The 27,307-nt window shown below is 41.5% G+C and overlaps 3 protein-coding genes across 3 annotated transcripts; 1 reads left to right on the forward strand and 2 right to left on the reverse strand.

Moving 5' to 3' along the window:
* Positions 1 to 677: 677 nt before the first annotated feature.
* Positions 678 to 2,278, forward strand: LOC122659004 (polyol transporter 5-like). The gene is made up of 2 exons (XM_043854169.1): positions 678 to 798; positions 876 to 2,278. The coding sequence occupies exons 1-2, from the start codon at positions 687 to 689 to the stop codon at positions 2,276 to 2,278; spliced, it is 1,515 nt and encodes a 504-aa protein (XP_043710104.1). The 5' UTR covers positions 678 to 686.
* A 104-nt stretch (positions 2,279 to 2,382) lies between these two features.
* Positions 2,383 to 27,050, reverse strand: LOC122658816 (putative polyol transporter 1). The gene is made up of 4 exons (XM_043853937.1): positions 26,900 to 27,050; positions 25,317 to 26,759; positions 15,535 to 15,546; positions 2,383 to 2,411 (listed from the first exon to the last, which is right to left on the reverse strand). Exons 1-2 carry the CDS (start codon positions 27,048 to 27,050, stop codon positions 25,318 to 25,320), a joined length of 1,593 nt encoding a protein of 530 aa, XP_043709872.1. The 3' UTR covers positions 2,383 to 2,411; positions 15,535 to 15,546; position 25,317.
* On the reverse strand, positions 17,958 to 19,628 carry LOC122659005 (polyol transporter 5-like). Its single transcript, XM_043854170.1, has 2 exons — positions 19,444 to 19,628; positions 17,958 to 19,360 (listed from the first exon to the last, which is right to left on the reverse strand). Exons 1-2 carry the CDS (start codon positions 19,592 to 19,594, stop codon positions 17,958 to 17,960), a joined length of 1,554 nt encoding a protein of 517 aa, XP_043710105.1. The 5' UTR covers positions 19,595 to 19,628.
* Positions 27,051 to 27,307: the final 257 nt, after the last annotated feature.

The following is a 27,307-nucleotide window of genomic DNA, read 5'->3' on the forward strand; positions in this document are numbered from 1 at the left end:
CTTTCTATTTTTCTGTTTTGTCTCTCAAACTTAGCTCGAGACTCTATTTCATTTTCCACCATTTCTCGTTTTCTCTTTCCAGTACAAAAAGAGAGAATAATGACGGAGGTTCCGATGTTAACATGGATGACTTGAGAGAGAAGAAAGAGATTGAGTGAGAGGATTATGAAGATTTGCAAGTGCCACCGGCGCTGAGTCGTCTCCGAGAGTTGCAGCAGTAAGAGGAAAAAAAGGAAGAAACCTCCTCTCACGTTTATCAGGTTGATGGCTTTATTTATTCAACGGTTACGATTAAAAGGTAAAAATTTCAACGGTTCAGATTTAATCGTTGAGTTAAATGTTGCGTTTAACGAAAATGACGCGCTGCTACCACCCACTCAAAAAATAAATTTCTTTTGGATTTTTCTTCATTTTTATCGCACGTGAGACAAAACGTGTGATAAAAAACTAGGTTTTCTCTTGATAAGTTATCCAGCAATATATTATATTATATATAATTGCTCTTTGTAATCTCTTCCATTCATATCAATTCAATAGAGCAGTCTCTATCCATTCTCCGTTTCTCTATTTTCACGGGAGAGGATCTGGATTCAGAGATTTCTTCAATTGTTTGCTAGCTCAATACTCTCTAGTCCACTCTGCCCTCGTCCCTACACAAAGCTATGGGTGAAGGGGGTGTTTATGCCATGTCGGAGAATCCTACTACCCCACTTGTAATGCAGGGCAAACGGAGGAGAAACAAATTTTCTATGATTTCTGCAATTTTAGCTTCAATGGTTTCTATTTTACTAGGCTATGGTCAGTCGTACTTCTGCCTCAACACTCTCTGTTTTTGCTTTCTTCTCTAATTTCGTCTCTTGTCCTTCTTCATTCAGATACTGGTGTTATGAGCGGAGCCTCAATTTTCATCCAAGACGATCTAAAGTTAAACGACACAGAAATAGAAATTCTAGTGGGAATCATCAACGTCTGCTCCCTACTCGGCTCTGCCGTTGCTGGACGGACCTCCGACTGGATCGGTCGTCGCTACACCATCGTCTTTGCTTCTGTAATCTTCTTCGTTGGAGCTTTACTTATGGGTCTAGCTCCAAACTTCGCATGGCTCATGGTGGGTCGAATAGTCGCCGGAATCGGCGTCGGTTTTGCTCTCATGATCGCTCCGGTTTATACTGCAGAGATTGCTCCGGCGACTGCTCGAGGCTTTTTAACATCGTTCCCTGAAGTCTTCGTCAACGCCGGAGTCTTACTTGGCTACATCTCCAATTACTGTTTCGCTAGGCTTCCCGAACACCTCAGTTGGCGACTCATGCTTGGAGTTGGAGGGATTCCTTCGGTGTTATTAGCATTTGGGATACTCATCCTGCCCGAGTCACCGCGTTGGCTCGTTATACAGGGTCAACTCGGTGAAGCTAGGCGAGTACTCATTAAGACATGTGATTCCAAGGAAGAGGCCGAGTTTAGACTCGCCGAGATCAAGACCGCCGTTGGAATACCGGAAAATTGTGTGGACGACGTAGTGACCGTACCCAAACGCAGCCATGGTGAAGGTGTATGGAAAGAGCTCCTACTCCGACCAACACCATCTATTCGTCGTGTCTTAATCGCAGCCGTTGGTTTATTCTTCTTCCAGCAAGCATCGGGGATAGATGCTATAGTGTTGTACAGCCCACGCATCTTTGAGAAGGCTGGGATTAAGGGAAAGAATGATCTGCTGGGAGCAACTCTGGCCGTTGGATTCAGTAAGACAATTTTCATCTTGGTAGCTATGTTTCTAGTGGACAGGATCGGACGGCGGCCGCTGCTTCTTGTAAGTGTTGGAGGTATGATCGTGTCTCTGTTGGGATTAGCATCAGGTTTAATGGTAGTTGATCACTCGGAGAAGAAGCTTATTTGGGCCATAGTTTTGTGTGTGTTTATGATGTTATCGTTCGTAGCTTCGTTCTCGATGGGGTTTGGGCCCATTCCTTGGGTGTATGGTTCGGAGATATTCCCTGTACGGCTGCGGGCGCAGGGTGTGAGCATAGGTGTTGCGGTGAACAGGGTGACGAGTGGGGTTATAGGCATGACGTTCTTGTCACTGTACAAGGCCATCACAATCGAAAGGACCTTTTTTATGTTTGCCGGGATAACCGGAGTAGCGTGGACGTTTTTCTACATTTTTCTACCAGAGACGCAGGGGAAAACCTTAGAAGATATGGAAGAATTGTTTAATACAAGTAGGTTTAAGTGGAAATTATCCATGGAGAAGGATAATGACGTTGTAGAAAACCAAAATTAGTATACTATGTAATACATACTTAAAACACGTTCCACCTGGATCTCATGTTTTTCGCTATCTATTTGGAATTCTAGAAAGATCTAATGCAGCTTTCTAACTTGGATTGTTTTTGGTTCCCAAGTATTATCATGATGGTCTAATTCATGAGACTTCGTTCGTCTTCTCTGATTAGGGAGACAATGAACAAGAAGCATAAACTTCCATGTTTTTCATTTTTTCCTGTAATTTAGATTTTGATGTGTTGGGATCTATGTAACTCGGATGCCTCAGCTTTGCCGCTTCAATAAAATGTCTTTTAACCAAAAAAGGAAAAAAAAAAAAAGAAAAGGATTTTGATGTGTTTACATGGATTGGTTTATACCAGATTTGTTACTCAGAACGGCCTAGATTGTTGTTGGTGAGGTTTTATCCAATCCCTGGTACAAAAATTTTGATTTCTCTTTGTTTGCTGATGCATCTGTTTACCCTCTCCATGTATTTTTATCTTTGATGGCATAGCAGATATGTATAAGGGATGCAAATAGTCAAAAGGTTGGCTTACCAACCCATTGCAGAATTTCTTCTTGCCCACTCACCTTGGATGGAATCTTATTGCACATGATTTTTCAACTACTGAGATTTCCAAGCATGACTCGTGGTGGGAGCTGGACGGTCCAACCCCAGTAAACGACAGTAAAAACAGGGGTGGGGTTACTGTTATCACTTCACATGTGGGACGGTCCAGCCCCCACCACAACTGGACAGAATCCTGTTCTTTTGGATTTGGCTCTTGTCTTGGCGTGGCTGGAGCTGGAGCACCCAGCACCTATCTCAGATGCTGCCACGTGGATAGGAGACCATCCAACGGTAAATTTTGTGTTTTCCTTAGTTTAATCCATTTGCCTCCTTTGTCCTCTCTCACCCGGCTTCAGTGACGAACCCGACCCGTTTTCTTTATGAATTTTGAAACCTAACGAAACCCATTAACCCCTTTCGTCTTCCCCCTTTATTTTCTCCGTCCATCTCTTGACCTCGCGACAAACCCTAGCAGTGGCGACACCCCATCTCGTTGCGACAAAGGGGCGAGCGACGAGCGGTAGTGAGCAACGAACAGCAACGAGTGACCTCGCGACGAACCCTAGCAGTGGCGAACACCTCATCTCGTTGCGACAGAGTGGAGCTCCACTGGTTGAGCGACGAACGGTGGCGAGCAACGAGCGGCAGTGAAAGGTTCTTCACAGACAGAGGTATTCACGTCCAGTTCTATTAACCTTCTTCTGCTGCAAACTTTGTATTATTCATGCCTTCACAGCTTTGATCGGATGTGTTAAGCCTTCCTTTTTTCTCTTTTCCTTTTCATCTCTTTTTTTTTTTTAAATTTTTTCTAGTGTTTTGCACTGTTACTGTCATTGGGCTTAAGGCTGAGTGAGGCTGAGTGGGAGAGAGACAATTTTGTGCAGAAAAAAAACGATATAGAAAAGGTAGGAAAACGATATAGACAATTTTGCCTAACTGCAACTCAGACTTATGGTTTTGCCTACTTGATATATCTTCTTTTTGTTGTTCCTTCTTCTTTTATCACAGGTGCTCCAGCATTCCCATAAGCTAAAAGCCTGCTGCCCTTCCCCCACCACCATCCCCTGTGCATGTACCATATTTTGCTAATTAAGACAGATTTGAATTGAATACTCAGAGAAAATTGATTGTGGAGACCAGTAACTTCTAAGAAAACAAAAAAAAATGAGAACTTAGCTCCATTTTGAATTTTCAATTTAATCCACTGGGACAAGCTTAATTAGGCTTCACCTTTTCCTTTTTTATGGGACCAAATGTGATTTTGTTTCAAAGATATAGAAAAGATGTTCAAGTTGTGTCAGTGTATGGTGTTCTTTGTTGGGACTTTTGGAAGTGGGTTTTGTCATAAATAAATTAAAAAAAAAAAGAAAAAGAAGAAGAAGCCCTACTGGTACAACCCAATATAGATATTTAATTCAGATTAAAGAGGGACAAAGTACTAGTATTTCATGTCCAATAAATGAAGGACATCATGAATCAAGCCATTCTTGAGGTGTAAATGAGCTGTACATTTGAGTTCCACTGGTTTGATCTTCCTTCTTTTTATGGTCTTCTAGCAATAGTTGCAAAGGTGTTGTTGGTTGCTTTTAATTTCTGTACTAGCTACTTAGTAGTAGTAAACATGGATTATAAACAGATAATCTGGTTACTAATTATGGTTCTACCTTGGCTGTTGGCTAACACAAAGGTCAATAAACCCACATGCATGGCTATAAAGGATTAATGTGTATTGCATAAGAAGCTGTATTGCTTGCGTGTGTCAGTATAGCTGTAGAACCTGTCTCCCATGTTCTCTTTAAAACTTAGAGTGAACAAGCTTACATGTTTTAAATGAGACAGTTAACTTGAAAAAGGGCTTTGGAAACAGAAGTTTTTTTTTTTTTTATTTTATATCAAAAGGGTCTGTGCAAAGGGTATAAGAAAGGCTTAAGAGATTGGATATTCTCTTAACAAGGTTGGGTAATGATAGGTGAGGCCGAAAGTAGTGTGTGAGATGTTGGTTTTTTACTTGAAATAGAAAGAACATAAAACCAAAGTAAGGACAGTGGTCTTCTGGACTTTAATTTCAAGATGGAATATAAAGAGAGAAAAAAAAAACAGAGGAAACTAGTCCTTTGGATAATTAGAAACAAAAGTTTTAAAGGGAAAAAACTTTTTTGTTGTTGAACAGGTTTATATATTATCTAAATTTGGAGCCAAATCCGTGAAGGGGAATATGAAGTTTATATATTATCTAAATTGGGTAATTGGGTATGTTGCTGAACAGGTTTACTTCCCCCCCCCCCCCCCTCTTTTTTGTTGATTCTGGAATGCATTAGATGGTAAATAATTTGGTTTTTATTGATTATCTATGACTGTTTCATTAAAATCTAATGCATCGTTCCTGTCTACATTGATATTTGCTTTTGCATCACACATTAGTAGTGTGATCCTTAACTGGCTTCACTTTGCAAAAGATGCTTGATCGGGATGGGTTCTGGCCAAATACAGTTCATGGATGATTCAAGTGTTAAAAATATATTGATACCAGGATTTTACATATTTACATCTCTTCATCTTGCTTCAAACAAAATGTAGTAGCAAAACTCCTGCTGTTGTGGCACTCTCATCTCCTCCTATTTACATGGATCATGATCTTTTATTTGTTTCTATTTTGAAAGCCAGTAGATAATCAGCAGGAACACTGTGCAAGCTGCAATGACTCCAGATAAGATGAGGGTATCTTTAGATCGTTTCCTTCTGATTGCACCTGCAATGTTAAGTGCCATGATTAGGACAAACCCTCAAGAAAGGAAACTCAACAGCAGGAATGGATTAATAAAACAGATAAGAGTACCAAGACGGTCCAATGTTTGTTTCTTCTAGGAATCTTCTTTGGGCTGTCCAATGCTTGTTTGACAGCCCCGGAGGCTTGTTGCCTTCCAGCAACTGCGGCATACTAGAGCTTCCGGCTCTGTGCATATCAATGCCAAGGTCTTGCATCAATTCTTTCCAGGATTTCACAAGGAAACTCACCAAAATTTGATAAAGATGTGCCTACCATCACTTCGTCATTCCCAAGCTCTTCGTATTTAGAACTCTAGTTCCTCCAATGGAGAATCTTAGTGCTCCTCAAGGAAACCAAGAAAAGATAAAATCTACTCAAATCAACCATGGGGCAGAGCATCTAAGCTGCCCAAAAGATAAAATGCCAAAGATACTGTTTTGCTCTTCAACTGTTTCCCACACCCATCATCTTACAAAGGGATTCTAACGAGATCTAACATCAAAATCAAGTTTAAACACACTTACACACTAATGTCCAAATACAAAGTCACTTATATGGTACATTGTTAATCTTCCCACCAAATCAAAGACATCTGTCAATATTGGTTAACTATTTGTTTATGTCCACTCCTTTTAGAAGATCAAGGACATCCGTCAGTACTTTAAGTTGTCCACGCACGTATCCTTCCACAAATTCAATGGATTTTCTTTGCTTTGTTTCTGTAGCCAAGTCTGTAGTCTTCCCAATGTGAGACGAACTTCCCATATCTTCTGTTGAAAAGGTAGAGCCCCCATCATCTGCCAACGAGTTGTGTTCAATCCACTTGAACAGTCCACATCCATGGTTGTCATCCTGTATGCAAGTTAAACAAACTTATTCCCAAAAAAAACAAAAAAAAAACGGTCGATGTTGGACAGCAACAAAACGGTCTATATATATATATATATTCATAAACTAATCATTACAAATGAACCACAAATAATATTTACTATTGGTTTCACTATCTCCACCCATCTAGAACAAGAACAACAGAAATAGAAATCAAGTTACAAAACCCGAAAATAAATGTCAGTGTTCATGTCTTTGAGAGGGGGTAAGTCCCTGACATATTGATACTTAGAGGGGGTGTCCATAAAATTTTCCCTAAAAAAATCCCTTCCTTCGGCCCTGAATCCAGTAACAACAAAGCTGTTGTACCAAGTCACATGCCATTGTTAGGCCAAGTTCCTCCATGACCCATCATTTTAATACCGACCAAAACCAGAAAAGGACTTAATGAACAGTAAAGGCCAGTGCAGTGGTGGACCAGAGACCAACCACGTGTAAACCCTTCAGTATTACACGATTTCATGACCCCAAATCACACTAAAAAGTTTCACCAAAAAATCACACTAAAGACCCAGCCTCTACTTTGCACTTGGACACAGTCAATGGGTTTTGGGAAGAGATCTTAAAAACTAACAAAGAAACCATTACAAGAAATTGACAAAAGACAACCATTAACAAAGAAACCATTACAAGAAATTGACAAAAGACAACCATTCACTGCAAGGGGGCAAATATATTTACAATCTGAAATTCAAACCCCCACCCAATAATGGGAGCTCCTTCTTTTTACACATTCTTTTCTCCAAAAGCCGCAAAGGTAAAATCAAAACCCCCCATTAGCCAAAGTAACACCTCTTCCCCGCCCCCCCTCTTCCCTCATCTTTTTTTTTTTTTTTTTACATTACAAAAAGAAAAGGAGAGAATAGAAATAGAAACAAAAACAGAGTGGAAACCAAACACAAAAGACCCCACCTTTCTAAACCTTCTAACCTAAATTGATGAAATAAATAAAAAGTCTAAAAAAAAGAAGGTTTGGTTGCTGTTGCTGTTGCTGTTGCTCTTGCTTGCAGCCTTACTCCTCCTTGCTTCTTCTTTATTTGTGATGAGATGATTACATCAAACATACTTACATACATAATCATCATCTTCCTTCTCATCCCTCCTTACATACACACACCATTAATGAGTTCAAAAAACCATCTATTTACAGTAAATAACAGAACCAATCCCCTTCTTATCTCTCTCCTCTTCCTCCTCTGTTGTGTCTCTACTAAAATCCGATTAGATTATTTTAGCATCTCTTCTATGTACTTGGGAAAGAATGGGGTTCTTACTTTTAGGCTACAGCAGGAATGCTGCAGTTTCTCTTATCCATATCAAGGCAATCGAACCCTCAATTCTCTTCTATGCTAAAACCTTGGGGATAAAAGAAGAAGGAACAACAAAAAGCAGGTTTGCAGTAAATATGTTAAGTAGGCAAAACCATAAGTCTGAGTTGCAGTTAGGTCTCATTACTGCAATTCCATAAAGAGAAAATTTTGAGTTCTTTCTACCTAATTAGCATTATGTGTAGGATAAAAATAAAAATAAAAAAGAATTTGGGTGGAGGATATTAGGTTTAGATTTTTTTAGTATTGCATCAGCTAATCCCTAAAACCATAAACTCTTTATTGTTGATTACAGCACTTTGAGAATCGTTTTTTTTTTCGGCACAAAATTGTCGCTCTCACTCTGCCTTAAGCCCAATGACAATGACAGTGCAAAACACTAGAAAAAATTATAAAAAAAAAAAAAGAGACGAAAAGGAAAAGGGAAATACAAAGTTTGCAGCAGAAGAAGGTTAAGAGAACCGAACGTGAATACCTCTGTCTGTGAAGAACCTTTTTTGAGTCAATTACTGAATTTTAAAGAATGTTTGATGAGAAGACCTTTTATGAGTCAATTATTGAATTTGAAAAGGTCCATAGATATGTAATACATCACCCATCAATTAGAGATGATATGAGTAAAGAATATAAGTTTATTAAGAGTTTTAGTGTTATTAAGCAGTACATACATGATTGGTATCCCAAACTTTATTTCTTCTCCTCTCTTTTTCCTCCCAAACAGGTCCATCTCATCGCTTTTCTCTCCCATTACATTGATCTGATTTCTTCTATTAACAACAAAGTTGCTTCCTTTATCTCAGATCTGATCACAGATTAGATCATTGGGCCTCTGCTTGTGTCTGAGATCTATAATTTGGATTTTCGGATTGCAGTAAAGAGGCGGCCATGGCAGGCAAAGGGAAAGCATGGTCAAGTGCAACTTCTTTCAAATTATTTCATCAATAATTTAAAGTTTAAAAGAATTAAAAGGAGAAAAAAAAAAAAAAGTTTGAAATTTCGGTTGAAAGGACAAAAATTTCATAAAATATTCAGTTTCGAGAAGCCTCAAACAGGCGTCAACCCTCAAAGCATACTAGGATCCATATGCATACTAGTAACAGTGCAAAACACCAGAAAAAAAAAAAGACGAAAAGGAAAAGGAAAAAAAAGGGAAGGCATAACACATCCGATCAATGCTGTGAAGGCATGAATAATACAAAGTTTGCAGTAGAAGAAGGTTAAGAGAACTAGACGTGAATACCTCTGTCTCTGAAGAACCTTTTACTGCCGCTCGTTGCTTGCCGCCATTCGTCGCTCAACCAGTGGAGCTCCACTCTGTCGCAATGAGATGAGGTGTTCGCCGCTGCTAGGGTTCGTTGCGAGGTCACTCGTTGCCGCTCGTTGCTCGCTCCCGCTCGTCGCTCACCCCTTTGTTGCAATGAGATGAGGTGTTGCCGCTGCTAGGGTTTGTCGCGAGGTCAAGAGATGGACGGAGAAAATAAAGGGGGAAGACGAAAGGGGTTAATGGGTTTCGTTAGGTTTCAAAATTCATAAAGAAAACGAGTCGGGTTCGTCACTGAAGTCGGGTGAGAGAGGACGAAGGAGGCAAATGGGTAAAACTAAGGAAAACACAAAATTTACCGTTGGATGGTCTCCTGTCTACGTGGCAGCATCTGAGATAGGTGTTGGACGCTCCAGCTCCCGCCACGGCAGGACAGGAGCCAAATCCCCTTTTCCGACTCTATATGTATAATTGTCGAGGTATGCAAATCAGCTCTGCACGTGACTTTTTACCAATAAGAAGAAAGGGTTTCTGTGTGGTCCCAAAGAGGGATCTTTATCGCCCCCAGTATTACTTGGGGTGCTGTGTGCATCGTGTGGTGCAGCACTGCCCATGTGTGCATGATGGGCCCCATTGTGCACACATGGGCGGTGCTACACCGCACGATGCGCACAATACCCCCAGTAGTACTGGGGCTGATAATTTTCCCCCAAAGAGAAATGTACTTTCACAACAAGCTAACACGTCCACATACTTAATTTTGCTTAATTTTCCGTGCTGCTTGTTTAATTTCTCTCAAAAAGTTTGAGTAGTATTGATTTTCTTGATCCTTAAAAGTTGCATGCATAGTTTTACATTATGCATCTCAAAAAAAAAAAAAAAAAAAAACGTTCTTTTGATCAATTTGAGCCTACATTTAGTCCATTAGGTCAGTTTCAGTTTCGGTCTGCTTGTGAAAATAGAAAGAGAGGGTAAGTCTTTTTCTTGAATTAGGCCCTGTTTGTTTAGAGGGGAAGATGTGGTGGAATTGTTGAAAGGATCGGATCCACATATTGATGGGTTTTGTTGGATGAAAATGTTGAGATAAAGTTGAGGTAAAATTACTTTTCCTATGAACAATAATCAAAGTCCCAACAATTTGGTGGTGGGATTTGAAGTGCTATATCAATAGACAAAACAATTAATGATGTCCTTAAGTTTTTGTAAGTTCATCACCCTTAATTAATCAAACAAAATGGGATCTAGTGTAAATTTATTTATTTTTTAGATAAAGAAATTAATGTAAACTCAAGCTATGTTTGGATGACAAGTAAAGAAAATATGAACATTGCAAGGGACCAAGCTTCATTTCTCTCTCTCACGCTCTAAAAACTTACACCCGGACAAAGTAATGGAATTCTTTTCCCGTTCCATTTACCTTGGGATCCAAACAGGGTTTAAGAATTGGATTGGAATTGGTCGATCCCGATTATTGCTGATCTAGATCAAACTGATTTTGTACGGAAAACCTTAAATGCGTGACTTATTTCGTTATCTTGGTATCGGCCCTTAACACGCCTCATGGAAAGTGGAAAGCACATTCAAGGCAATTTAGATCTTCTACTGCCGAGCTGTCTGGTAGGACCATGTTGGCCAGATACTGTGTTGCGTATAATGTCCGCCTTATCCTTGCCCAAATGCTTTGTCCTAATGAGGATAAAACGAGTTCAAATCCTCTACTTCCACCTGCTCGTACTTTCATGTGCGTCCTACACACAATAGGACACGTAAAGATCGCCTTACTCCTGCTCGAACGTCTTGTCCAAACAAGGGTAAGGCAATCTTTACGTGCCCCATTGTGAATAGGACGCACATGCAAATAGGGGCAAGCAGAAATAGAGAATGTGGATTTGGATAAAACGATCATTGCAGGTAGGAGTGTGTCTCGGCAGCACGGTCTTTCAAGGCTTTTCCCTTAAGTGCGGCTTCTCTCTTCCAATCTCCAATTTCCAGACCTGCCTGCCATAACCCTAAAACTAAAAAAAGTAAAAGTGTGAAACGTTCTCTCTCTCTCTCTCTCTCATGTCCAGAGCTGCCTGCCATAACCCTAAAACTAAAAAAAGTAAAAGAGTGAAACGGACTCTGTTCAATGGCCAGACCTACCTGTCATAACCCAAAAAGTGAAAAAAAAAGTAAAAGAGTGAAACGTAATGGAAATTGGAATGTTGGAAATTGGTATCCTTAAGGCTTTAAAATTTAAGGGTAAAACTGTTTGTAATCAACCCGGTTATTACAATAATGTGTTGTAGTCGGACTTATTCCAGTCCATTCTACTTGTCAACCTCTTAAAATATGGTGTTTTTTTGTAATTGTACTCTCCACCTACTTCTCCTCTCTCCTTCTCCCTTTCTTCTCCGTTTCCTCTCTCCGCTCCGTCGTTGGCTATGGCTCCCTCTCCTACTCCTTTACTCTCTCTTACCCCCTACGATTCCCTATGCCCATCCCAAACCTGCTGCCACTTGCAACATACGAGCAGTAATGTCTCCTCCATCGAAGAGAGGGAGTAGATGTGGTGTCCCCTCCAAAATTTCCATGAATTCGTCTTATCCTTCATGGGACTTTCTATGGTTGGAGCCATAACCGGAACAGGAACAGCCAACCACTTTTCACCCAAGGAGAGATTTTCAAGCGATTAACGAGGATAGGCTGTGCAATTCCTTCGACGAATTTTAAAAAATCAGAGAACATTGTATAGTCTATTGGTTGGGTGGGTGTTCGGTTACAGGTGGTGCTTGCCGGAGAAGACTTGCCGCTGCAAGTTCTTCGTCTATCAATAGGACATTGCCATGACGGTTATGGCTCCAATCGTATCCAACACAACGGATCCCAATTGGACGAGTTGGCACGGGTTTCACGATTTTTGCAGTTAAATGTCTTAGAAACCTCTTTGATTCAACCAAACAGTCTCAATAGAATACTATTCCTACTGAAATACAAATAGGGACCACGAATATCAACTGAAATTATTTTAAAAATCTCGGAAAATCGAAGGAACACCACCATTTCTAAACAATAACCCAAAATCCAAGGAACACCACCATTTCTGAACAATAACTCAAAACAAAGCTTCACAAGCCTACTGCTGCAGCAACTCTCGTTAGACGGTCACTCAATCCCTGCACCACCCCCTTCCCCTACTCTGCAAAACCTTTCCCGCCTCCTCCTCTACAAAACTATATATCCCAGCCCCCACCTCCACCCTTTATTTTCACTCTGTGTTTATCCCCTGCCCCACCCCCGCCATTCTCGTTACCTTTTCTCGGAGGAAGCGGCCTTGGATGCAAACAGGGGAGGCGAGTTGGGAAGGTTTCACTTCTGAAACAAACAGAGGACAAGGGTTTCACACCGGCAATAGAATCGGGAGGAAGTAAAACGAAAAGAAAAATGTAAAAAAGTGAAATTACATTATGTACCCTCAAATCATAAAAAATGCATTCTATTTAAGGGCTAAACAACGTCCAGTTATAAATTCTGTTTATAACTAAATAATTAATAACTGATAAAATCATGGTCGGGCTAGGGCAGGCCGGGCCGGGCCGGGCATAGCCTTGGTCCTATCCAACCTTGACCTCGTGCTTGAAAAATAGAACCTTAACCTGTCCTCTTGTTTGAAAAATCTGGCCCTAACCTTGTTCGGGCTCAAAGCAGGATTAGGCTGACCTGGCCAAATTTGCATCCCTAGTTTTAGTTATCTGATCAGAATCGGTCTCAGTCAATATCTATCAAGATCGCCCTAAATTGGATTGGATCGATCGGAATTGTCCCTATTTTGTAATGAAAATTGATTTTGATCTTGAAAACCTTGTGAACCTTTTCGAAAGCCCAAAATTGAGACGTGTTGGATTTCGTTTCAAAGTCTTGGCATTGGGTTTTGATCTTCAGTCTCCATGATTGAAACACCATAGGTTTCATTTATGCCAGACTCGAAAACAAGTGAACTCAATGATTGTTATTATTATATTTTTTTTCGAAAGATATCACTTCATCCATGTTAATGTTTCAACAAAGTAATCCAAGTTTTGATAGAGGAAATTTTTTTACTCTTAAACTTGTAGCAGGAATTTTACCAAAAACGTGTAGCAGGAATGTTTCCTACTACAAGGTTACCTGCCAAGGAAATGAATAATTTACTTTTTTTTTGGATTCATAAATACTCTCCTAGGTTTTTATATTTTCCATAATACCCTTTATGATCTTAAAATTCCTGCTACAAGTGTAGCAGCAAAATTTTGTCTTTGATAGAAACCAAAGAAAAAATACCCTCTCATTTTTTTTTTTTGGGTAGAAAGAGGCTATTCATTTATGCGTGTCCAACGCCAAACAAAAGAATTCCAAATACTTAAAATAGATAAAGGACATGATAAATACAAGGAATAGATATATACAGTATCCAAAACCAAGGAGTGGAAATTGATCCAGTCTCACATGCCATTGACTGGGTCATCTAGGCTAGGGGTTAGTTCACAAACACTTCCCTAGAGAACAAGTTGTAAACATAGTTAAGTTTAGGCGCATGCACTAACGTGCCAAGAAAGGAGTCCTCATACGTGTCAAAAAGAACAAATCCACATTGCTCACGCACATCGACATACTGCCATGCACATCCTACTTTCAAACTGACATGCCGGATAGGCAAAGATCTGATGGAGCGACGAGTGGAACTTCGATTGATGGCAAGAAGACCACCAAAGATGCTGCCACAACCTACTTTCGAACATATCTGCAAGGATCTACTGGATCGGTGAGTGGAGCGACGTTTGTAGACAGAAGGTGGTTGGTGAAGATTAACTGACCGTTGGATCATCCGAGCCGACAATAACCACAGTGCCATCAGCACCATAGTCTGCATCACCTGCAAACACACGAATAAAAAGAAAAGAATAACCCTCTAGTAGCCCCTCGGTGTTCTCCAGATAGAACACAAAAACTAAAACCAGATTTTGGATTTTGGATCACACCAAAAGAGAATGTTTGCCGGCAATGGCAAAACACCCCAACAATCCACATAGGGGGGGGGACTTCAGGGAGAGGAAGGGGTAGGGCTGTAAACGGATCGGATTCGGCTCGTATAGTGCTATATCCGCATCCGCATCCGATTAGCTATCGGACGGATTCGGATAGTGCTAAACGGATACGGATCGGATATTTTATGCGTTTACATGTAAATATAGCTTTTCGGATAGCTATAGCCTATCCATATCCGCATCCGTTTAGCTTTCGGACGGATTCGGATAGTACTAAACGGATACGGACACGGATACGAAAACGGATTTCGGCTATTCATTTACACCCCTAGGAAGGGGTAGGGATATGGTTGGCGGCGGTGGTAGTCAAGATGGGAGTAGGGCGTAGGGCATGGGGAAGATGTGGTGAGCTTTTGGACATGAGCTCCTGCTGATTCTTGGCCTTCTTTTGCTTCGTCAGAGATACATCAACTTCGAGAGCTTGAATCACATCGATCAGCTTGTTGGAAGTTGCAAACTCGCCAGATGCCAAAGATATTCCAACAATTGGTGCTAGAAGATCACCGACGGTCGAATCACAGTCGTCTTCTATTGACTTTACCTTGAACAACATGCAAATGCCAAAAGCATTGCAAGGGAGTTGATGTCGGTGCAGCGCTTTTGCCATTGTAGGAAAGAAGATGGCCACAATGGGCGATGAGCGCTGTCCCTAGGTCGGCTTATCAGCAGCGGCATCATCGTCGTCGTCGGTATCTTATTCATTGGTGAGATAGATAATCATGGCGGAAAAGTTGAGGAGGAGATCAAGAGTTGGGAACACGCACTAAGGCAGACAGAAACACGCACAATCGCGGAGATAATACATGCACAACATCAGAAAGAAACTAACACACACAGTAAGCGGCGGAGGGAAGAAAAGGAAAACAAACCCTAATCGCTATCGGCTCCGGAGTTGGGAACACGTACTAAGGCATTTTTTTTTTTAGAAAACGATTAAGAAAAAAAAAAATGCCCTCGCTGCTATATTTCACTATCCTTTATTTTCCTTGAAAATATTTCTCAGAATCAAGATCCTCTCCAATGACATTTAACCACTAGAGTCAATCTCCCACCATCCATGGGGTGCCCAGAGGTGGTCCCCACTCCCCGTGGATGGTGTCATTGGAGCGGTTTGGTGGTTAAATGTCATTGGAGATATTGGCGGATCACATCTATTGGAAGAGATTGCCTTGAAGGCCGAACTTTCTGCCCTTGAACAGAATAATACTTGGACTTTGCAGGCTCTCCCTGCAAGTAAATCTTCAATCGGCTATAAATGAATGTACAAGGTCAAGCAGAAAGCTGATGGCACTATTGAACGCTACAAGGCTTGCCTTGTTGTGAAGGGGTTATACTCAACAAGAAGTGTTAGATTACCCTGACCTTTGGTGTTCCTTAGATGGTTCCTATGCTTATATATTGCGACAATCAAGTTGCCTTCCATATTGCCACAACTCTAGTCCTTTACCCTATCAAGGGTAAAATGGTCTAACCATGTTCAAGGGCAAAATGGGGTCTAACCATTCAAAAAATGCTAGACATTAGAACATAACATCAAAAACTAACGGGGAGGACTAGAGTGTTACATAGTTTGGAAAGTAAGAGTGCATTTGAAATTAATGAAAGTTTGGGGGGCATTTGATGAAAACCCTATTTCTTTTATTTTCTTTTGGATTTTTCTTCATCTTTATCACACGTGATAATAAAAAAACGTGTGATAAAAAACTAGGTTTTCTCTTGATAAATTGATGAAGTGGCCACAAATCCACCAAGCCCAAGATGGTATAGAGAATGAATCATCTAAACGTACATGCAGGTGAAGTACCTTTGAGAAGTAACCACTTACCACCTTTCCAATATGTTTCCATAAGTATCCCTCTGCGGGTGTATTGGTTTCAGGTCTGGTGATCTTTTGGTCCCTGTGCATGCTTAAGACAACCATTGACTCTCAAGTTGTAATAGGGCTCTGTTTTGCTTGGTGGGCCTTATGGGATCTTGGTACCTGTAGAAGGCTTATCTCTACTAGTCCTTGCTCGCCATAATAGTAGTGTTTGGGTTGCAAGTCTTGGAGCAAAAGCTGTCTCCCCGTGCTTAGTGGGCCTTTTGGGCTCTTGGGAGTTATGGAAGGCCTATCATAACTTCGCCTTGCTTGCCAGTAATGTTTGTTACAGTTCTTGGAGCAGGGGCTCTCTCTCCGTAGCACTACTTGAAGACCAATGGTTCAGCTGAGGTTCTTCCTTTCCCCTTTTTAAGAATAAAAATTGCCCCTTTGCATTGTTTTATTATTCATATTGTTTCTGGCTTTTATTTTATTTGTGAAAATGTGTAATTTAGATTGGTTATGTTAGTTGAGAGTTTATGGAAGATAGGCTCTTATTCAATCTTGGTTCCACCACATGTTGTGCAACCATTGACTCTCTAGTTGTAAGAGGGTTGAAAACTTGGGATCAAATGAAACCTATAATGATGCAAAAAACGAATGGAAATCAAATAAACTATCACATAATGCATACAAGGATTTACGTGATTCAGTAAGATTACCTACACCAATGGTGAGATGAGCTATGCTCCATTATCAATGGAGAATAGAGTTATAGCTGATCGTCCTCACACCTCTCTCAGATTGCATTGTAGAGAAAGAACCATTGCTAAAAATTTATAGCACAACTCTATACACGAATGTTGCGGATGGAAACCTCCGATGCTTGGTTCGCCCACGGATGAGCCTGCAAAAACCAAGTGATGAGCACAAGAGAGCCGGTGTGGCTCTGGCCTAGGACTCTTCGACGCTCAAGTTAGATCACCAGTGCAACAGCGTAACAGCGTAGTGAAAGTCAGATGTGGAATTGTGCTCCATACCTGGGTATTTATAGAGTGTGGATGAGGTGAGGCGGTTGGAAGAGTCCTAGTATGGTAGGAGTTCTTCTTTTGGAAGGCTCTTTCACGTAGAACGGAGTGGAGAGCTATTTTTGGGGTTGGACTCCTGTTAAGGTAAGAGTCCCAATGGGAGCATGATTCAATATCGTGTAGGAATCGTGGCTCGATCCTTATCCCGGGATACTTGGGCGGTGTTGACGTGGCTCCGCGATTCTCGGCAGGCCTTTGTGATGACCTTAGTGGAGGGCTCGGCCATGGAGTTCGGCCATGAGAGGTTGATCTCGGCGGCCACCTCGGCCTTGACCGTCCTGTGCATGCTCGGCTAGGGAGGTCGAGTTCGTCAGTCACCTCGGCCTAGGCCGTCCTGTGTATGCTTGGCCAAGGAGGTCGGCATGGATGATGTGTCGCGGGCTCAACAAAGTGCTCGACCCAGCCATGCGACGTGACAGAGATCAGGTCGGCCCGGTTTCTGATTCAGTTCGGTTCGGTTCTTGGGATGACCTCAAGTCAACCACGTGGCAGTTCTAATTGGTGAGGTGATTCTGTGCTTTATCACCGAATTTTACCCCAATACCCATATAGCCCTAAAATCTTTTTCTCGGGTGTATTGGCCCCGAACCCCCACATGAACTCACTGGTTCGTTGAAGCCCCGTCAATAATGTAGATTAACGGGCAAGGTAGGACGATTCGTATAGGCCTTCGACCCCTATGGCCTCTTAATAACTCTTCAGAATCAATAAATAATGCTAACTAGTCACTCAGCGTGGCATGTACCTGCACCAAGATAGAGTCGAGCGCGAAATGACCTACACCCCCCCCCCCCGGAAAGGCGAAAAGTACACGACCAGTTAGCATTCCTTTTCTTCATTTGTTTTTTTTTAAATTTTTGATACAACAAGCAATCAATTTAAGCTTAGAAAAGTCCCCTTCAAAGTTCCAAATTAAGTACTACATATTATACTAATTATGGTTTTCTGCAACGTCATTATCCTTCTTCATGGATAATTTCCACTTAAACCTACTTGTACTAAACAATCCTTCCATATCTTCTAAGGTTTTCCCTTGCGTCTCGGGTAGGAACGTGTAGAAGAACATCCACGCTACTCCGGTTATCCCCGCGAACATAAAAAAGGTCCTTTCGATGGTGATGGCCTTGTACAGTGATAAGAACGTCATGCCTATAACCCCACTTGTCACCCTGTTCACCGCCACGCCTATGCTCACACCCTGCGCCCGCAGTCGTACAGGGAATATCTCCGAACCATACACCCAAGGAATGGGTCCAAACCCCATTGAGAACGAAGCTACAAACGATAACGTCATAAACACACACAAAACTATGGCCCAAATAAGCTTCTTCTCCGAGTGATCAACCACCATTAAACCTGATGCTAATCCCAACAGAGACACGATCATACCTCCTACACTTACAAGAAGCAGCGGCCGCCGTCCGATCTTGTCTAATAGAAACGTAGCCACCAAGATGAAAACTGTCTTACTAAATCCAACGGCCACAGTCGCTCCCAGCAGATCATTCTTCCTCTTAATCCCGGCCTTCTCAAAGATGCGTGGGCTGTACAACACTACAGCATCTATCCCCGACGCTTGCTGGAAGAAGAATAAACCAACGGCTGCGATTAAGACACGACGAACAGATGGTGTTGGTCGGAGTAGGAGCTCTTTCCATACACCTTCACCATGGCTGCGTTTGGATACAGTTACTACGTCGTCCTCACAATTTTCTGGTATGCCAACGGCGGTCTTGATCTCGGCGAGTCTTAACTCGGCTTCTTCCTTGGAATCACATGTCTTAATGAGTACTCGCCTAGCTTCACCGAGTTGACCCTGTAAAACGAGCCAACGCGGTGACTCGGGCAGGATGAGTATCCCAAATGCTAATAATACCGAAGGAATCCCTCCAACTCCAAGCATGAGTCGCCAACTGAGGTGTTCGGGAAGCCTAGCGAAAGAATAATTGGAGATGTAGCCAAGTAAGACTCCGGCGTTGATGAAGACTTCAGGGAACGATGTTAAAAAGCCTCGAGCAGTTGCCGGAGCAATCTCTGCGGTATAAACCGGAGCGATCATAAGAGCAAAACCGACGCCGATTCCGGCGACTATTCGACCCACCATGAGCCATGCGAAGTTTGGAGCTAGACCCATAAGTAAAGCTCCTACGAAGAAGATTACAGAAGCAAAGACGATGGTGTAGCGACGACCGATCCAGTCGGAGGTCCGTCCAGCAACGGCAGAGCCTAGTAGGGAGCAGACGTTGATGATTCCCACTAGAATTTCTATTTGTGTGTCGTTTATCTTTAGATCGTCTTTGATGAAAATTGAGGCTCCGCTCATCACACCAGTATCTGAATGAAGAAGAACAAGAACAGACTAAATTAGAGAAGAAAGCAGAAACACGAACAGGGAGTGTTGAGCCAGAAGTACTGACCATAGCCTAGTAAAATAGAAACCATTGAAGCTAAAATTGCAGAAATTATGGAAAACTTGTTTCTCTTCCGTTTGCCCTGCAATACAAGAGGGGTAGTAGGATTCTCTGGCACAGCAGAAACACCACTGTAGTGATTTCCTCCTTCAGCCATATCTTTGTGTCTTTCAGCTCTTTTTGAGAGAGGGACGAGGGCAGAGTTGACTAGGGAGTATTGAGCTAGCCGCCCAGTTAAGAATTCTCTGAATCCACAGATCCTCTTCAATGACATACAAGCACCAGAGTCGAAAGGGCTGTAAGAACCACGGATTTCAGGGGAAAGAAACGGGTGATCTGTGGTAGGTAGTAAGAAAAATCAGAAAAATTGGTTGGAGTGATGGGTTGCAGGGAGTTTCAGTGGATAGAGAAGAAGGGCTTAATGAGTAACTGGTATGGTTGATTAAGGGCTGCAACTCAAGAACAGCGTGGCGATGTTGTCTTCCCCGGCTCAGAGAAATCTCGGCTCAAAGAAGTCTCTCTGTTTCTTTTTTTGAATCCTCTCTCTTCTGTATCCCTCTTTTCTCTTCTAATTCCTCCCTCTCTTATCCGTATTTTTCTCTTCGTGTTGTCACTCTCTCTGTTTCTTTTTTCAATTCCCCTCCTTCTTTTTAAAAGCTCTTTCCTAGTATAGGTTTTTGACCTTTGTTTAATCAGTTTTCCCTTTCATCCTTTTGGTTTAGGTTTCCTTTTTATTAAAATTCTCTTTCCGATTTTAACCCTGGATAGTTAAAATTTTTTTCTGTTTTACCCTCGCATCTTTTTGGTTTAAAAATTTCTTCTTGTTTTTGTTTTCCTTTTTTACCCTACCCTTTAATATGTTAAGGTTTTATTATTTTTTCTATTTTTTTCTTTTGAATTTTAGAAATTGCTTTCTCTTTTTATTTTTCCTTTTTGCCCCTGTTAGGTTAAACTCTCAAAGATGTTTATGGGTTTGACCCAGTAGACTTCCTTGGGCCAAGACCTGGGCAATCTATTTTTATTATTATTATTTATTATTTTTTAGTGTTCGAGACAGAAATTACCGATACTCCGTGTATCGTCATCGCCAGGAGGATGACAAAAATCAAGTGTCTACAAAGGTGTCCCCACACCCATGTATGACAGTGGGAGATTATTGCTCGAATAAGGAGTTCTCTTTCTTGGAAACTCAATATTAGGTTCTCATCTCATATCTTGTAATCATTTAAAAATATTTCATTTAATACTTTCATATAACATGTGATCACACTTAACCCCAAGGGGTTAGCGCAGCTGGCTTGGAGGGGACATGAGACTCCGCCTCAGGAAGCGATGTCTCGTGATCAAACCTTCGCCGCTGCATAATTTCTTGGGGCCACCCGCCTGAGGCTCACTAGGGCCCAGAAGCTCCCGATTCGTGCGTGGCGCAGGGGTCATGTACGAGCCCAGGGGGGATTTAGTCGGCCTAAAGTCGGAAACCCCTCCTGTCTCCAAAAAAAAAAAAAAAAACATGTGATCACACTTACCATACACAATGATAGGCCCTGCTCCACCCACGATTATAGAGTCCAGAAGAGACCTGCATGTAAGGGGGTGTATTGAGGTAATAATCCCACATTGGTTGTGGGTACTCCAACTATCGCGTATAAGAGCCACAAGTGGCCAACCCACATTGAACCAATTGGTTTCTAATAGAAGTTAACTCTGATGGTTAAATGTCATTAGAGAGGATATGTTTGGATTCAAAGAAATATTTTTAGGGAAAATAAAGGATAGTAAAATATAGCAGCAAATCCGGCACATCTCAATTTTGGGCTTTTGGTAGATCAACCTTCATAAGGTTTTCAAGATCAAAATCAATTTTGGGCAATTCCGATTGATTAAGTGTGATCTAGATGGATATTGACCGAGATCAATCCTGATCCGATTATTAAAATTAGGGATACAAGTTTGGCCTGTCATTCAGAGCCCGCTTTGAGTCCTAACAAGGCCTGGGTCAGATTTTTCAACCAAGAGGGTGGGTTAGGGTTCCATTTTTCAGGCACGAGGTCAGGGTCGAATAAGGCCAAGGCTGAGACCTCGGGTCGAGCCCATCCTTGCCTGACTATGATTTTATCAGTTATTAATTATTATTATTATTATTTTTACGATATAATGTATTCCACCTTAACATTTACACTTTACATTATTACTGTTTTATGTTTCACACTTAAGGCCTTTAGGATACCAATTCCCAACTTTCCATTACGTTTCACTCTTACTATTTTAGTTTTAGGGTTATGGCAGACAGGTCTGGCCATTGAAGAGGGAAAAGAGAGAGTGTATAGATGGACCATTCGAAGAAATCGACAAATATAGTAGGCGGCAAAAGCCTTGAAGGTGCTTTCCATTTTCAATCTCACCCCTTTACTATTCAAATTATCATCAATTATTGTTCATGGGAAAAGTAACTTTACTTCAACTTTATCTCAATATGTTCACTCAACAAAACCCCACCAACATGTGGATTCTATCTTCTCAATAATCTCACCCCACCTTCTCTAGTACCTAACACAAGAAAAAGACTTACCCTCTCTTTCTATTTTCAGGACACCGAAACTGATCTTATGGGCTACATGTAGGTCCAATTTTTCAAAAGCACGTGTTTTGTTTTTGTGAGGTGCATATAATGTAAAACAAAGACAAACAGATGATGCATGCAACTTTAAGGATCAAGAAAATCAAAACTAAACATGTGAACGTGTCAGCCTGTGAAAGCACATTTCTCTTTGGGACCACACAGAGACCCTTAACCCTTTCTTCTAGGTAGAAAGCCACGTGGAGAACTGATGTGCGTAACTTGACCATTTTACAGATAGAGATAAGAGTCATGCTTGGAAGTTCAGTCTCCCCCCCAACCTCTCAGTTGTTCGGACCTATTTTATTCCAATAGTAAGGTGAAAAATCTTGTGGTATTCTAAGATTCCATCCAAGGTGAATCGACCTGTGTTGATGCTATTGGGGTGCTTGACAATCTCAAATACAAACATAGTATTTAGTTTGAAACTTGTACTGGTTATGGTCGTAGGCAAGCCCTTGATTTAGTGGAATAAGTACTCAATTATTGCCCTTTTGTTCAACAAGTTTGGTTTGCTTCACCATTTCTTACGAGATCATTATCAGATCAAAGCATTTTTGTTTTTTTTTTTTCTCTCCCTTTTGCATAGATCAACAAGTAGGGTAGAGTTTCTAAAACTATAAAGGAGGAGCAACAGAGAATAGTCAAAACCTGGAAGATGAGAAATATTAGAGTCTTCAATACCACCATTCGTTTAAAAGTATGGATATCAATCTAGTTAATAGAAGAAGTGTGGATGAGGTCTTGTCTTTGATCCTGGGCACTTCTTCAAATCAAAATTCACAGAAGTCACTGTTGGATTTATGTGTCTATCAAACCTGGTCTGGTTTATATTGAACCGTTAATTTGTTTTGTTTTAATATTAGTACATGCGATATGAACTTTTTGAGCTGTTTGTGTCCATAAGTTTACACTTTAAATTAGAATCACGATTAGGGTTTGGATTGGGTACCCTTATCATATGGTCGTTACATTGTGTACGCCTAGACATATTTGTTATATCAATGACTAAGGTCCTATGGTCTACATATAATTGGTATGCCAGGTGCGGGTAAACATTTTATGAGTGAAATAGTCACCCAACAAGGTTTTTATTACTCGATTGGATAACATCGAGAAAGAGAGATTGTCTGTAGATGGTCGAATGAGAATCAGGATCCTATACCGTTTTAGAAATGGTTTGCAAAATTTATTCTCATAAAATGTTATTTATATGTATGATTTCAAAAATCTTTAAATCAAATTTTGCGATTCCGATCATGTACTCAGACACTTTGATATGGACATACACTATGAATGATGGTATTGATTAGTGGAAGGTTGGTACATAATTTTTATTATGTAATTATTCATTTTGAAAATGATTTACTAAATAAACAATTATTTCCCTTTATGATTTTGCTTCTTCACCATTTAGAAGAGCACTAGGATTGGACATTACGATTCAAATCAAATACTTTGGAGGAGAGAGAGAGTTACAGACTCTCACAAGGAATGGGGACAACACTTTTTTAGGGGTATTTTGGTTATTTTTTAGAGCTATCTTTCTTGGCAAGTTAAGATAGTTCAAAACATTAGATGAGATTGATACAATATCTCCATATCCATAAAAATAGACACTTCACACTATCCAATCGAATTCGATCATTATTGTCGTGCACGTCTCGGGTGATAAAATGAGGTTCCTAAAATTGGAAAAGCCGATCAACGGGCTCGCCAGGTTATCAATCGACAGTGACTCTTTTTCTTGGAATGTCTCTACAAGAGATATAACCATTGGCCTCCTTGGACAAGTATGTCCAAGAGGTATCTCTCTCTATAAGTAGAGGACCAACATGTTAAATATCACTTCCTAAGATGTCTTTGTCTCCCTCTCTCTCCACATTGGTTTCTCACTCCATGATACCTTCTACTTTTTATTTTATTTTATTTTTATTTTTATTGAGGAGTAGTTATCTGCGGGGAGCACAGGGGCCATGTGTGTGTGGCAGCCAATAAAAGCAGGTAGAGTGGCATCTCGAAGGTGGGATTTCCATTTTTGATCGGGGGCAGAGCAATCATTTCGCCCTCCCACTATGTCTGGGCGAGCCCCCCACCCCCCACCAATGAACATTTTCCCTTTTTCTTTTTACAAGTTTTTAAGGTTTTCTTCTATCGTTTATTGATGAGAACAACTCTATAGTGTTCCAACATGGTCAAATAAGTGAGTGCAACAATGGGTCACTTTTTTTTATTTTTTAATACAATAAATATGGGAAAACTAGGAAGAAAAAAATAGAAGAATCACAAATCATTGCATTTTGAGTTCACACCATTGAACAAGAGAAGGGAATCGAGGAATTGAGGGTTTCTTATTGGTTTAGAATATGGATTGATTATTTTACTCAATTCAGTTTCTAAGTGAATCGGCTATATGATTTTAATCAACTATATGATTTTTCTAAAAAATGACTATATTTGTTAAGTTTGTCATGACTTAGATAAAAATACTAAGTCTTATTTGACTCGGATTTATGGTCTAGTCTCACCATTTTTTATCTTAATCTATTCTACATGACTATTGACCCAATGTTTAATGGCTCACCCTAATCAAACCCCGGCTTTGAAATTATGATTAGAAGGACTATATGCATGATTACATACTCTAAGATGAGCATACGATCTCAAGGAAAGTAACCAGCAAGACTTAACGGCATCACTTCATGGACTTAACTCCTCTTAGGTTCCCTGCCCAATTAGGTTCGTAGGTTCCTCTCATAGAGGACCGGAAATGACGACCTCACCCCCTACCTGAACACACTGTCCGAGTGAGGTGAGGTCGTCATTTTCGCCCTCCCTATGAGAGGAACCTACAAACCTGATCGTGTAGAAAACCTGAGAGGAGAAAAATTCGGGATTGTTTATCCTCTCAATTACACTGCCCGTACTTGACGTCAAGTACATCTAACAAAGGAGGTAGAAATGACTATCCTACCACCTGCCCGAACACACTGCCTGAAGTGGGGTTCTTTTGGGGTCCACCTCCCTCTATTAGATGTAAATGACGTTAAGTACGGACAGTGTAATTGAGAGGATAAAGGTGAAGATTCCCTTGACTTTTGTATCGGAGGTCTGAAGGTCGTACTTGTTTCAAAGTTCTCCTGCATTGGAGCCACGTTACAGTTCGATTGCCAAGGCATTAACTCTTAATATTAATTTTTTTATTTATTTAATAATTACTGTTTTCCAACAATGCAATGAGTCAAAGTCGAATTGACTAAGCCTTATCCACTAGTGACAAACTGAACGTCACCAATAGTGGTGGCAGTGGCTTGTTTGCCCTTGCTGTTGCCTTTGTTTTTGAAGGAGGCCCTCCAGTTGAACTTGCCAAAAAGACCCTCCATCTCTTCCAGGGTTTTCCCTCGCGTCTCCGGCAGGAATGTAAAGAAGAATGCCCATGCCATTGTTGATATTCCGGCAAACAAGAAGAAGCTACCACCGATGGTGATGGCTTTGTACAGAGATATGAAGGTCATGTTTGTCACCCCGGCCGTGACAAGATTCACAGCCACGGCAATGCTCGACCCCTGCGCCCTTAGCCTCAACGGGAATATCTCCGAGCAGTAAACCCACGTGACAGGTCCCATTCCAATGGCGTAGAACGCCACGTAGGCCAACACCATCGTTACACACAGAACCATGGCCCACACCATCTTCTCATCCGGGTGGGTTTCCACCATCGTTAACCCGAACCCGATACAAGCCAATGAGATAATCATCCCTCCCACGCTGCTCAAAAGCAGAACTCGCCGTCCAACCTTGTCTACGAAGAAGGTGGATATCAAGATGAAGATAGTCTTCACGAATCCGACGGCCACGGTTGCTAAAAGCTTCTTGTTCTTACTAGTGATCCCGGCCTTCTCAAAGATCCGTGGGCTGTACAACACTACGGCACCATTCCCCGTGGCTGGTTGGAAGAAATGAATACCGACGGCAGCGACCACGACACGTCGCACGGCCGGTGTGGGGTGGAGGAAGATCTCTCTCCAAACACCTTCGCCGTGGCTCTGTTTCGGTACAGCCACGATATCATCGGTGCATTCCGCCGGAATCCTTGCTGCTTCCTTGATGTCAGCGAGTCGCAGCCGGGCCTCCTCTAAGGAATCGGAGGTCTTGTCGAGAACCCGTTTGGCATCGCCGAGTCGACCCTGCATGACAAGCCAACGCGGTGACTCGGGCATGGTGAGTACACAAACTCCCAAAAACACCGACGGAATCGCTCCGATTCCGAGCATTAGACGCCAGCCCAAATGAAGTGGAAGCCTAGAGAAGGCGAAGTTAGAGACGTAGCCCAGCAAGATTCCAACGTTGATGAAGACTTCGGGGAAAGAAGTTAAGAAGCCACGGCACGAAGCGGGTGACACCTCTGCCGTGTAGACAGGAGCGATCATGAGAGCGTAGCCAACGCCGATTCCAGCCACGAAACGGCCTACCATGAGGAAGGCATAATTTAGGGCGAAACCCATCAGGAGGGCTCCTACGAAGAAGATTACAGCCGCAAAGACTATGGTGTAGCGACGTCCGATCCAATCAGATGTCCTTCCAGCTGCCGCTGATCCAATAAGAGAGTAGAGGCTTAGGGTTCCAATTAGGAGTTCTATTTGTGTATCACTTATGTTGAGGTCTTCTTTGATGTAAAGTGCAGCTCCCGTCATTACTCCAATATCTGAGCAAGAGAGAAGATAAAAAAAAGATAAAGAAGATGAAGAAGATGACATTTAATCTCGTGTCGCATCGAAAAGATAAAAAGAAGATAAAAGAAGAAAAAAGATGATTAATTTTAAGTTGAACTGAATAAATACTTACCATAACCCAATAAAACTGAACACATGGAAGCTAGGGTGGCACAGCAGAGAGCATACTTCTTAGTACGGCGTTTTTCCGGCAACTCAAAAGCTGGTACTGGATTCTCCGGTGCCCCATTAGTTGCATTCTTACCCGCTTTTGCTCCTGCCATTAGTGGTGGCGCCGTGGTTTGAAGTAGTTACCGCGGTAGTAAGTACTAACTTGAGCTCTCTGCAGTCATAATTTCAACTGCTTCTATATATAGAGTTTTGACTGTACTGGGCCTTAAATGATGCTGAAATAGGGTAATGAAGTAATGACAAATGGGAACGGATCATCCGACGAAATTTTGCTGTTACACTAGTTGCAGGCATGTTTCTGTTACAAGGCTGGCATCAAAGGAAATGGGATTTCAAGTGATATTCCAGA

Source organism: Telopea speciosissima, chromosome 4 (assembly GCF_018873765.1).
Source record: "Telopea speciosissima isolate NSW1024214 ecotype Mountain lineage chromosome 4, Tspe_v1, whole genome shotgun sequence".
Classification (NCBI taxonomy): Eukaryota; Viridiplantae; Streptophyta; class Magnoliopsida; order Proteales; family Proteaceae; genus Telopea; species Telopea speciosissima.

Bases quoted from the DNA above. Each gene is read 5' to 3' on its own strand.
- LOC122659004 (XM_043854169.1), top strand. From the start codon at position 687: ATGTCGGAGAATCCTACTACCCCACTTGTAATGCAGGGCAAACGGAGG. The intron at 799-875 runs GTCAGTCGTACT...TTCTTCATTCAG, and splicing joins TTCTATTTTACTAGGCTATG to ATACTGGTGTTATGAGCGGA.
- LOC122659005 (XM_043854170.1), bottom strand. From the start codon at position 19,594: ATGGCTGAAGGAGGAAATCACTACAGTGGTGTTTCTGCTGTGCCAGAG. The intron at 19,361-19,443 runs GTCAGTACTTCT...TTCTTCATTCAG, and splicing joins TTCTATTTTACTAGGCTATG to ATACTGGTGTGATGAGCGGA.
- LOC122658816 (XM_043853937.1), bottom strand. From the start codon at position 27,050: ATGGCAGGAGCAAAAGCGGGTAAGAATGCAACTAATGGGGCACCGGAG. The intron at 26,760-26,899 runs GTAAGTATTTAT...TCTCTTGCTCAG, and splicing joins TTCAGTTTTATTGGGTTATG to ATATTGGAGTAATGACGGGA.